Genomic DNA, 13,784 nt, shown 5'->3' with positions numbered 1-13,784 from the left:
ATTTGAATTTATTAATGGAGATCGGCAAAACTTGAACAGAACAGTGGTTCATTAGAACTGCTAACAGTACGGAGAGAAGTTGCCGGCATGATTTGGCGGGATGCCTTCGCGTCAATCGGTAGTTTCTTTATTGGGCTGCAGCTGCTCGGCATGCGTTTCAATTTGATATCCTTAGCGTCAATGCCATTGACGATATCTGTCATAAAGGCGATGTAGACCATTGCAAGCCTCAACGTCTCGATACGGGACAGTTTCTTTTCGTAAGCAAACGTCGGAACAATCTTTCTGAGCTCATCGATTCCTTTGTTCAGACTGAGCATTCTCTTCCGCTCACGGACGTTTGCAGCTTTCCTCTGCTCCACTGTCGCCACCCGCCTCCTCTTCTGCTTGGCGACAGGATTTGAATGTGGGTGGGGGGCAGGAGGGTGAGGGTAGAGTTGCTGTTGCGAATAAAAGAAGTGGGATCGAGGATGGTACTCCGGTGCATTCTCCATGAACGGGGGCTGCGCGCTGATAAATCCCGCCGGGTTGTGAATTATACTCGTTTCAACGGACGTCGCCTGCATCGGTATGGTTCCGATCAAGTGCTCGGGTCCAGACCACGATGAATGCGGGAGGCACGAATCGATACCGCTATACGCCTGGAAACACTCGGACGGCGCCATCGTCGCGCCATACATGTTCCGACCCTCCGTCATCACACACGGCCCAACTCTATAACTTACGTCACTCAGCCCTAAGTCCGGCGAGCGTGCGCTGAAGTGCGCCGGCGACGGAAGAAAAGTTGTCTGCGAAGTTGGCGATGCGCTGCCAGTCGTAGAGGTATGCGGGCCAACCCTCACCTGGTTCTCGTTATTGGCGTCTACGGGGCACTCCATTATTAAAGAACACTGATAGCGTTAACGATGAACACATAGGTCTCATGGACAACACCACAAAACAATAATGATATTCGAACGTCACTTTGACGGGAGTGATGATGGGCTTCTAATTAAGTCGTTCTCCTATCTCCCTATTCCTGCGTTTTATGTCGCAACCCCTCAATAATGACACAGGTACACATAGCATCCATGAATACTTCAGTATACTGTTTTGATTGCATTAATGAATGAGTGAAAAGACAACGAATGTGTGCCTATAACACGAAAAACGCAGCCTGTACTTAGTTAAATACGGTGTACGTCGCTATTTTTTGTGAACATTGTCCACGAACAACAAATGACATTCGGTCCAAATGTTGACGTGACGTTCGTTGATCTCGTTTCTGTAAGGGGCGCCATGATAGGCTGGTTTTTAACCTCCCCAGAGGAACTACCAACACAGAGAAAATGCAAAATTAACATAATGAAAATAATATTTCTTGAACATCTGATTTTAAAGTTGATTTTTTAGGCTTTATTCATCTGAGTTCCCCCAACTGACGTAAAAAATTGAACATGACAGATTCTATCAATTCTACAGTCTTCGTTTCAGCGAAAGCACAGCTAAACGATGACGAAACACTTGAAACCATGGATACTGAAGCGCCCCAGTATCTATGATTGAACATTCTGAGTGGCGGGAGTCGATATTAGCACCGATGGCGACAGCTTGCTCGTGTGTTCAATGAGTTGGCTAGATTAAAGGCGAAACGGTGAAATGATCACGACAAAGACGCCACTTCCGCTCAACAAAGTATTGCCTTCGGTATAAACATGCAGACATTATGAGAAATACCAACTGTTTTTGATGCAATGACTTTTTTGTAGCGAAAAATTAGTCCAAATGAGTTATTGTTTTAAATAATAGCATTTAGCCTCATGCGTGGCATTGGGATTCGGAGAAATTCTCACATCGATTAAGCTTGCTACCGTGATACATAACGATGATGCTGAAAAATTTCGAAATACTCAGACACTGGATGTGTGTCTTCCATCATGTCAACGATGAAAGACTACCTAAACATGAAAATATGACCTCCGGAGGAGTTACGTGGACCGTTATAAAAATATGACCTCCGGAGGAGTTACGTGGACCGTTGTTCAAAGTAGACAACGCTAAATGCATTCTCGTCATTGTCACACCTGAAAGCATTCGATCCGAGCTGATGATCTTGTCATTGCCGAGTTTGCTATGTGTGTGTGAGAGAGAGAGGAAAGGCGGAACATTCTACGTGATGGCTATCGTCCAATAACAAAGACAAACCATTAGCGAAGACGCTATCTCCCGTTTGATGAAGAGAACCAACAGCGCGAGTTACGAGTATGAGAGATAAAGGAACAGTGAGTTTTGCAGATAAAGGCAATTCGACGAAAATTAAAAAAAAATGTTTTCCCGCTTAAAGGCATTTAATGATTGTAACTATCATATACATATCTCATCATCGTCTGGCTTATCTGTAAAACGAGTCAGAATTGCAAACGGGCAAGCGCTGATCCATGCGTACCTAAAAACAACACCGAGAAAAACCCTGAACAGAGTTCAATTTGTATGGTCTCTCTTGTTTACCGCCATTGTGTAACAAAAGCAGGGGGACTTTCTCTCTATTTCACTATCCGTTCCATTTAGCTGAGATAACTTGATATTAATCAACCGATATTATTTTTCATGTAACACGATTGTAACTCCTATCAAACTGTAAGTTCACAATTACCTAGTAGGCCCACTCTTATTGTATGTATGTGTGTCTGTAGTATAGTATCAACGATTACTTCTGGATAGCTCATACAATGGCCAGGAATTAAACATTTTAAGATATATATAAATGAAATATTGTGATCGAATAAATCACAAATAAAATATTCTGGTATTACGGAGTGCCTAGATCAAAAGAAATAACTTCATTACAAAAATCAAACAACTCAATAGATGTGCACTGCAACACATCTCTGTGATACACTTTAACTGGTTAGGTCAAGTCTGTCAAAATCGCCATGCTTATGTCTGCCCTCGTAAGCAAGACCGAGTCAGTATAAAATCGCCTTTTTTGTGTGTTTTATAAACCTTCATGTCGAGTCAGCATGTCTTTTGGGACATGCTGTTCTCGTTTTACCCAGCTAGACCCCGGGCCGATAATGACACATGAACTTGGAAGTAACAGGGAGAGTCATGGTTTTTCATGATTTCGTTCAATTCTCTCCGAGCTTAACTTATTTTTCATATGAAACCTGATTGAATGCCGGATTCAATAAAGGTTGAAATTTCATTTTGTCTGCTACCGTCCACCCTCAATCCAGGGAGCCACATCTGGTCTAAGGTGCACGAAGTTAATTCTCGCTTCATCAAAACGTGTGTAATAAGAAGTTTCCACACTTCACATAAATTGCTATTTGTTCTTTATTTGTAATTATCAGTGTCTATAGCCTTAAACAAAACGCAGTTATAGCATTTCTTGAGACCAATGTACCCCACATCAAAAAATGTCAGGGAATTTCAAAATGAAGTGATCGTTACAATTAAGTGCATGGAGTATGCCAACGTTGAACACTGCCTACAATAAGCTTCCACTGTCTATGATACGATGTGACACTGTCATTTATCAGGGCGATGCCCCTATTACGTTTTGTTCTGCAATTCCCGGACAAAAGAGTGTCCATTTTCCCCGTTTTGTCACATTATCTCTTTTCTTTGGTACTGATGACTTATCGCGACTGTAGCCCTTATAACAATCTTATCACCGAAAGTTATTTTTAAGCTAACGTGAAAAATAACTGCCCGGTATTATTTTACACATGGCGGCATTTGCTGATCCTAAGCAATAGTCTCTTTTTGATGTTTGCTTTCATTTCTTGCCTGCGTAATTAAAGTCCACAAGTTGAAGAGATGGCAGCTCCCATCACCTCTTTGTCTGTAAGAAAAGGTGTAGCTTCTCGGGTTACGCGTTTTGCAGTCGACCTTGAGAATTTGTGAGTAAAAAAAGGCAGATGCTTTTCTGCACTCCTCCTGGTGAGCTACCCGCATGGCGTCATCCGAATCCAGTCACAAAGACGATGATAACTTGAAGTTCTTTGGTGACGAAATTACTCTCTTATCATACCAATAGGTTACTGTACTGAACCAATTTAAGATTCCGTCAACCAGCATGACAATTAGGTACCATATAGCACAGCGCCCCTTACAGGGTCAGGTTATCAGGGAAGACTTACATGCTGTCTACGTCATTCATAACGTAAATTATCAACACCAGTTAGAGGCAAGGAAAATCGGAGAGTCTACGGTCACCTTGGAAGGCCCTGGTTTACGGTTTTCACACATTACTAAACTTGTGTTGTCAATACAAAGCAAAATCAAGGTCTCTTATTTGGGTTTTCTTATCGGAAATATCACTATCAATGGTGATTAGCACGGTCAAATTGTTTAAACGGTCTGTTTTATTGATCCAATTAGACCTTCTTTCGTTTATTCATAAGTAGACAAATAGATACATAGATACAAACACATACATACATATATACTCATGTACATGAATATATACATACATACATACATACATACATACATACATACATACATACATACATACATACATACATACATACTCATGTACATGATGAGGAGAGAGAGAGAGAGAGAGAGAGAGAGAGAGAGAGAGAGAGAGAGAGAGAGAGAGAGAGAAGAGAGAGAGAGAGAGAGAGAGAGAGAGAGTCTCTTTCCATTCGTAATGGAGATTATTTTCAACGACACCAAATGTCGAGTCAATGTCGAGTCAAGAATATCGGACACTAAAACACCTCAGCGTGTCTCGTTTGCATCAAAATTAAAATATGTTGAATTGCTACAGGTAAACGAGTTGGTCCAGAGACAGTTAAAATGACGTAATCGTCATCGGAGGGTTTTATTGGTAAACTGGTAAACATAGCTTGAACATATTTATACATTTCAAAGATAACACAATGTATACTTATCAGTCAAATTAATGAGGATGATAAGGCAAGACAACAGAGTCTGGTGAGGTCCATGAAAATTGTCCGGCAGGATTTGTCGAGACCATGGATGTAGACCACTTGTACAGCAGTAAATATTGAAAAAGTAATGGTGGATGACTCGCAATCCACTCTCAATACAAATTTAACAAATAATTTTTGAGTTGGGATTTTACAGTTTGCCTTGTCGAAAATTGCTCAAGGCCGAACAAAAAATAAATGTGCTGTTCCAATAACCCGACCCTGCCTATTTTTTGCCTGCCAACCCTAAAGCTACGTAAACATGGAAGGAAAAAAAGAACGTAAAAACTCGCATTTGATTTTTGCTTGAACAAGGATGTCTTTTATGGTTTTTTCCTTTTATATGTATGATACATTTTTGTGGAAATGTTGTGGCCAGTGTTTGATCGCCCGGAACCCCTGAAAAGTACATATTTAAAAATAAAAATATTTCGGAAAAAAAAATTCCTGCCGACCTACCTAACCTATATTTGAAAACCATCTTATCGGAACAGCACATTTTTTTGGCCTAATATGGCCAGGCAAGGAATTCATGCTGTGCTGTTTGATACTTAAGATAGAACGCGTCTCGATTACAGTCAGACTCTCAAATTTCTACAATTTTTTCTGATCTTCCACTTGATTGGGCTCATTTTAAAGCTCTTGGAGAAAGCAAAACTTTGACCGTCTTAGTTTTTCGAAAATCCAAAATTTGATATTGCCCCAATAGAGTTGACACAGGAATGGCGGCCATTTTGAATTTCAAATTTCGCAAAATCTTGGGTAATTTGTTTCGCTAGTTCCAAAATTTGCACTGTTACCCTCGATTTTTTATTGTTGATTTGGTAAAAGAATGGTTGAAAGCTTCATTCAGGAAAGTTTGAGCAAAAGTTGAAGAATTTCACTTTCGAGGCGCATCGTTTGAGACACAAAAGATTCCTGAGCTGCAGTGTTAAGTACTAAGTGTCCGAGTAGGAAACTCGAAGTAGTGCTCAATGCTATGGGGTCGATTGTTTCGTATCAGCTCATCAACAAACATCTCAGAAGAATATTTGCCTAATTCACAACTATGCAAGTACATTAGGTTTACAAGAAAGGGCCTGAATGTGCAATAATATCGGAAAAAATTGTGTCTTTCTGTGTTTCAAACAGTGTAATCTACCTGTCTTCATTGATGCTATAAGAAACTGTGAGAAGAAGCTAACTTTTTTGGGACTAGTGAAGTGTAGGTCATATTAATTAATATATCTTTGCTTCGCCAGGGCACAAGTGTTTTGATCTTTATTTTAAAAGAGAAAACAAAATAGTGTTTCTGACCTTGCTCTTCAGTTCCATCTTTAATACAAATTACTGTCAGTCGAGGAAATGGGTGACAAAACATGTCCTTGCATTTGAAGAAAACATCACATTTACTTCCCGATTCCAATGACTCGATAGGTTTCTCAACAAGTGTAATATGATTATTCCTAACCGCAGAACACTTTCTCGATTGGTTTTGTAAATCTACCGCACTGCCACGAAAGTTATTGCTAAGCCTATCCCAGGTCTTTCCAACCTTACTGATTATGAAAAACAGCACAAGACACGAGCTGTCACCGGTGATGCACGCACAGATAGCGTAAACTCTGCTGTTTATGGCGCAAACTGTCCCTCACACACCTATTTGCATTGCTACCCTGCGGGCGTAGATGTCGCTGTCTCAAATGTTATAGATCTCTGAATTGTTCACCACGTCTTATCAGTTTTGTTCTTGTTCACCACTTGTTCACTATTTTCATTGTTGCATTGTGTTAGCGTGCTAGGCCGTCTGTTTCTTTAAGTTGTCTGCCTGGAGCTGCGCTATGAATATCCTTTTGCACAAAAAAAGACTGTGATTAAACGTCAAACTACTGTCTGGAAGATATTAAAACTCCCGAATATAAATCGAAAGTCGTGTTAATATTATTCCCCTCGACTTCAGCTCTTTCCCTACTGCCCGAAAATTTTACAGACATGAATACAAATGATGATAAATACTAGAACATAATTTGAGATTTTGGCCGCAGATTAATTTTTTGTTTGTTTTATTTATCTTGTCCTAAAAACTTGATCTTCCTCATTATTGTCATTAAGATCAATGATCATCAAGCACAAAGATCAGAACAACTTGTCCATTACAATGGATGCTGATCAGCTCATAGGCCAGTACGTCTTGTCTGTTACAATGGGATTGTTTTGAAATGTTCAGTGTCGTCAAACGCCATTGTGGAATGGTCGAGCACGTGCAATATTACTGACTTATTTCCGACCAGACAATTGTCGAAAGACATCAAAGCCAAATTTGATACAGATTTCCCCCATTCTACTTTGTGTAAAGAAAAACTGCAAATAGCTTTTTTGTTGTTTTTTTGCAATGGACACTATGATCAGTTTCCCATTGTTTCCTTTTAATGCACATTTTTCCCGGTTGTCGACGTAACTGTCTTAACAGGCAATTACACAGAGTAAACACGGTCGGCGCACCGAACGTAATTAAAGGGACGTGGTTTAATTTAATTACAAGCGCACGGCATTGGGCTGCACAAATCCACTACCAAAACACGAGCCCCGCTAATCGCCATTGCCACAGTCTACAAAATAAACGAATTCTGTACGAAAGATGCAACGGAGCCGTGAACTGCAATAACAAAGCTCTTTTAACGAGGGGCAATAAAAATAAATTAATATGACAAATTCTGAAGCGACAAGACTGTGTGGGGATATATGATGGTTTAAGCTAGTCGACCGAAACGGATATTAAAACACCAAGATTATAGTGATGGTGTGCTGAAATCGGCATGTCAAAAATATCGCTTGAATAATTTTTGAACTCTTTTCGCAAGAAATTTGATAGCATGCCTCAATAATAAGTAGATGCAACTCAAGGGTAACAACATACCCTCCTATGTCGTTAGCATTCTGTCATTATTTTAGTCTCTCTCTCTCTCTCTCTCTCTCTCTCTCTCTCTCTCTCTCTCTCTCTCTCTCTCTCTCTCTCTCTCTCTCTCTCTCTCTCTCTCTCTCTCTCAGTAATCGTATTCTTTCTTTTCCGCTGACCGATATGTTTTGTCAAAGTGATACTTTGAACTATCGACTGAAGTGATAGCAGATATCGTCCCGACGGCCCAATGTTTGGCTCGTTTGTGCCCACGTTCGTACATCTGCGTTATCACAACAATACTCAAATTAAGTCTTAAAAAATATGTTTTTCTAACGCTAATTCGTGATTGCGCCAGAAAATTAAAGAAATTTGAACAACGGAAGTATATTTACACGGACAAGTGCTCAACAATTGGAGAAACAGCGCTGCCTATTGAACAAGCCAACTTGTGCAAATTCAAGCCGTGTGCGAAAAATTTGCTTTCCAAATTTGTTTAACTGACGTTTTTTGTCCTAGGCACTTTACTTTTCGACAATTCTCCACAGAAGAGCCGCCAGAGACAGACACGTGGTATGTTGATGGGACGGTTTTTAGTAACAAAGTGCGAAACACAAATCGCGAAATGTCGGTCTCAAAGGCACGACATTTCGTGCGCGGACAATGGCGGGCGGATCGCTGTACAGAGTGACCATGCCATTCCCCCTTCGGATAAGGACTTTGTCTGAAGCCAGACTCGGTTACTTTGCGGTAATTTGTTGTTCTGAATGCACAAATAAAGCTGATCATTCAGCAATTTTTACAATATTGACAGACGCTTCTTGTATCAAGTAGCTCCATTAGACAGCAAGCCATAAATTCAGTAAAATTCTAGCTTATATTTTTTCCACCCAAGGAATATTCAATCGAGAGAAACTAAACTAATCTAATATGACAGTTACATGACAAGAAATTCAGTCTGACAGCAGGTAAACATGACGAATAGTGTGGATCAAGGAATTGAAAGACTTAAAACTCTGGTTTAAACCATGGAGCTAGCACTTAAACTCTGACACTCTGATAACAGCACATTTGTAAAATGTGTCGAGACGCTGGTGCTACCTCCATGCTCAAACTCACCTCAAGGAAACTTTAAACCATTCTCTTTCAAAATCAAGAATAAAAATCAGGGGTCACGTACAAATTTTGGTACTGTAGATACAAATTACCTGATACCGATATTTGAAATTTCAAATTGCCGCAATCAGTGTGTTAACTTTACCGGAAACAATTAAATTTTCGATTTCCGAAAGATAAATCGGTGAAACTTTATTTACTCCGTAAGCTTAAGCTTCAAAATTAACCCGCGCAAGCGGTAGATAAGGAAAATATTTTAAAAATTTTAGAGTCAAAATATCTGTACCAGAGGCGCATTCTACAGTGTAGACGTGATCAAGGTCATTCTTTGGATGTGGAACAAAAGTTAACATTCAAAGACAGGAGACAAACAAGGTAATTTACCGTACAGGCCACACAATATCCATTTAGAACACAATGGTGACGTTGTTTGTTTGTTTGGGGTTTCTTTCTTCCAAGAAAACGTGGATTTGTCAAACAGCTCAGACTCAAAATTGACAAAGTTATATCTTCTTTGGGTGTACAAAGAAAGCTGCTTTATACAATAGGCTGTAGTGCATATATGCAAGGCTTCAGACAACGATATCTTTTAGGTTTGTAAGTATAAGCAGTTATTATTATACTCAGTATCACGTAGATGAAACTTCAGATAGGATACAACACACCCTATCTCTACCCTGCCCAATGAAGAAATGTTTTCCAAGTTTTCGTAAGTGCTATGTGAATTTGGTTTCCATTGAAAGATAATGACAATGTATTGCTTACAGGCGAGTTGTACCAGAATCCTCACAAACAGTGGTGTGCAGCGGGACCCAGCAATAAAGGACTAAACATTGGCCACATGTTATTGACTGTCATTTTATCAATCATGGGAAGTGGTACTTTTCGTATGCTGACTTTGTTTACGAAACAGGCAAACAGTCACAATTTTGCGAATATTCAAAATACTTCGTAATTTGCAAGACAAGAGAAAGCACAGTAAGGTCACTCTGTGCGTCTGACTTTTTCCACCACATGCAACTACTCTTTCCACGATGAACTAAATCAAGTCTGTCGTCTATTGTGAAACAAGCTTTTCTTCACAAAAAATGGCAACCAAGTATATCAAAACATCAAGCATGGATAGTTGCAGCTCATTAGCATCAAAATTAGCATTGAGGTCTACCCTTCAAGTTGTCTGGTGAGTCTTTCAAAACTTTCTATGGTAGATATGGAGATATCGTGGCTAAAGTACAATGCCCCTGCTACTCAAATAATCATTGACAGCATACTTAGCTTTACCTTATAAAATCATCCATTAGTATACTGTGTCACTTACATACTTGACAATTTTTTTTTCTAATCCTGACGGGTGCTGCATGCTAGCAGGGTATTTCAACCCACTACACCATGCGGACACCTGGTACCGCCACTTTACTATTAGTGGTTCAGAAGGACCCCATTCAATACCGAGAGTACCAAAAGTTCCGCGAATCTGGCAATGTTATAGCCTGTTTGGAAATGATTACCGGGTCGGTTTTAATCTCATATTTGTTTAAGATTATAGAGAATGAGAGACCGGACTCGCCAGCCATTTCAGATACCATGCCAATTTAGTAATTGTAAAGGTATTGGTACTCTTTTCGTTGAATAATGTAACCCTTTATCGTTGATGTAATATTGGTTTTATTTCTGTGTGCTAACTCTCAACTTGCTGTCTGAGACTTTATCAATCCAAGGAAACGATTAAAACCGTTGTTTTGGCTGTTACCTAACCAATTTAGCTATCAACTTCACTAACTGATTTTTAGAAATTTTCATTATTTTTGTTTTCTGTATCTTTTCCTCGTCTGTTCCTTTAGAGTATGTTGAAATGCAAAGACCGATATTTATCGTTGACAGGTGAATTACATTTAAGACGAAAATTCAGTCGTCGACAACAGCATTGGCCATGACGCACACGCAGGCTGTGTTAGGCATTTAAACAAGATTTGAACAAGAAAACTGCAAACAATTTTAAATTTTGCAAACAGAAGAAAATAGTAAAAAAATACACTAAAAGTTAAAGATAATTTGGCTTTATGGTTTCTTAGCAAAAAATACGATGTAACTTATCGCTTTCCAGTTATCATGTACTCAGTTTGTCGATCGGTTACGAATTTGTCAATCTTCGCGCGGTTGATTAATGTGCTTTTAAACCACCCATGAGAAATTTCAAATCAGGTCTCCTTGTCCTACTGGAAACTTATTATTTTTAAGTGCCGAATACAATCAATTTTAAGTTTAGGACTATTGCAACAGACATCAAAAACCTTGCAATCACCTTGCAATCAGTCATTGCAAGGTATTGGATACGACGATTTGATTTGTCGGTGTAACTTTTGACTGTTACCCTGCCAATCTGTGTGCTATGAGAATATGAACCGAGCCAACTATTGAACGATATAAACCTATTAAGTTCGGATCCTGAACGTTTCATTTAAAGAGTGAGAAACGGCCATCATGTTATCTGGCAAAGAGCGTTAGTCGTCTGTTGCACGTGTCCTAAGTTTTCCTGTTTAGGTTACACCAAGTAGATAAAATGTTATTGGGAATCGCCCCTTGCACTTTCGCTGATTTGGATTTTTGCAAAATTATTTCATTTCAGTCTATGTCCTAACAACCATGCATTCCACAATAGCGTTGTACGGTAAATTGAGGCTCGCTTGAGCCGGATGAAGACGACCGATTCAGAGCAATTATTGTACCATCCGAAGTGTACTGTTTCAATTTTAGATAGCAAGATAGACTCCTCGATGATTACCAAATTAAATCTGACACTCAGATCACAGCAAATGTGTTGTCTTGTAAAATGTGCACGCCGAGACACTGGTGTAAAGGCCAAACCATTGAGTCAAACTAAGATGGGAAAGCTCAAACACTTGGCACCCTCCAACCCCGTCGCCTTCTGGAAAGTTAAAGGACAACCGCACTACATTTACAAATTTTCAGCAATTTTGTAAATATTTGTATGTTTCTTATATTTTCTTGTTCTATTCTTAAGCTACTGGCATTCACTTTTTAACACTACCCGTCTATCGATGAGTGATTATTGTAGTTGACTATTCAAATGACGTCATCAATATTAATGTTATATGAACGGATGCAATGTTGACATGCTGAATACTGGTTATCACCAAATGCTCAACCTTGCACCCTATGTCGTCTATGCAGGCGTGGCTCTAGAAATGATGGGTTTGGATTCAAATGTTGGTGAATCACAAGTTAAGGTAGTATGCGCCTCGAAGGTGAAAGATTTAAACTTTTGCTCAAACTTTCCTCAGAGAATATTTCAACCTTTCTCTTTCAAAATCAAGAAAAAAAAATTGGGGGTCACCGTAAAAATTTTGGTACTAGAGAAACAAATTACCCAAGATTTATCAATATTTGAAATTCAAAATGGCCACCGTCCCTGTATTAAATAATGGAGAAAAAGAAAATTTTCGATTTTTGAAAAAACTAAACCAGTTAAAAGTTTTCTTACACCAAAAGCTTTAAATAAACCCCTACAAATGGTAGACCAGAAAAGTTGTAAAAGTTAGACAGTCCGAATATTTGTCCCCGAGGTGCGTTCTACCGTAAGTGAGTAGACGACAAACCTCATAACAGAACAAAATACTGACAAGATATCAAAAATTGCAGCTACTTAAACGTTAGGATGTAAAAACGTCATCAGCAGCTGTATTCTTGTTTCATGACAAAGTGAATAAATTCACTGAAAACAATTTTTACTGCTTCTTATCCGGTGATATATTCACTCAGTAGAAATCATTGCCATAAGATTATTCGTTACGATGAGTGAAAAAGTTTTTCGGCCGCCTCTGATGCTTTGCCAGAAAAATCTGAGCATTTTTTATCAATGGGCTAGGGGTTGGGGAGGGGCGGTGATCTATAAAATAATTTCCCTTCACGCATTAGCGGTCCATTAGCGGTTTCCACTCAGATTCTGAATAACCGCAAGTTGTGAACTTGGCGAAGTCAAGGTCATTCAGCTCACCTTTTTGTGAAGATGACGGACTCTATAGATCTTGCAAACTTAAGGGGAGTTTATATCCGAAAACAAAGATAAGACGCATGACTGTGTGTGGATGTTTTCTCGCTCTCATACAGTCCGGTATTTTCACCAAGAAAATAAATTCTTTTTCAACAGTTTGGCGGATCAAACAGTTGAGTAATTCCATTATATCGAGAACGTTCGAGAAAAAAAACTTTTGAAGCATCTTACCTGTCACCAACTTTTTACAAAGTGACATGATACTATTAACGCTGAAAATATGCAGATGGTTGCTAGGGACTTCACATAACGGACATTCATGATCAAAAGATGACCGACGCCCGGTTGACCTAGGACGGAGCTTTTCTAACATCTGGTTACCTCATTCAAATTTTACATGTAGTCAGCAACATGAACCGTGTTCGCAGAACAAAATTACGTTAACGTTGTTTTGAAAGACAGACTTACAACAATCACGTGATCGTTTCAGCACTTTTTAAGCGACAGGAAATTGCTGCTTTGACCTTTTCAGTGTCGCGAAGTATCTCCTTAACATTTCTGTCACACTTCAAATAAATTTCAAAGTTCAAGCATTTTTCTGATTCAATTCCAGGCGAGTTTTCGGTATATTTTCTACATGCGATTCTGATTTGACCGTATTTATTATTTCGGGGAAATGTTTTGTAACAGTATAATAAGGGACTGGTCAGTTTGTTCGGCCTGGGGGCGGTGGATTCATGGGGGTCACCCTGTTTTTGACTTTGTTGATAGGGGGGTCACCATGTTTTGAAATGCCCAATAGAGGGGGATCAGGGTGTATTTCAATTTCGACACGGGCTCATACTTGCCTAGGCTATAA

The 13,784-nt window shown here is 39.3% G+C and overlaps 1 protein-coding gene across 1 annotated transcript; it reads right to left on the bottom strand.

The window, feature by feature from the left end:
- Positions 1-11: 11 nt before the first annotated feature.
- On the bottom strand, positions 12-1,199 carry LOC139140965 (uncharacterized). Its single transcript, XM_070710481.1, has one exon. The coding sequence runs from the start codon at positions 876-878 to the stop codon at positions 12-14; it is 867 nt and encodes a 288-aa protein (XP_070566582.1). The 5' UTR covers positions 879-1,199.
- Positions 1,200-13,784: the final 12,585 nt, after the last annotated feature.

This window comes from Ptychodera flava, chromosome 9 (genome assembly GCF_041260155.1).
Source record: "Ptychodera flava strain L36383 chromosome 9, AS_Pfla_20210202, whole genome shotgun sequence".
In the NCBI taxonomy this organism is placed as follows: domain Eukaryota; kingdom Metazoa; phylum Hemichordata; class Enteropneusta; family Ptychoderidae; genus Ptychodera; species Ptychodera flava.
This window is presented reverse-complemented; position numbering and strand designations above follow the sequence as displayed.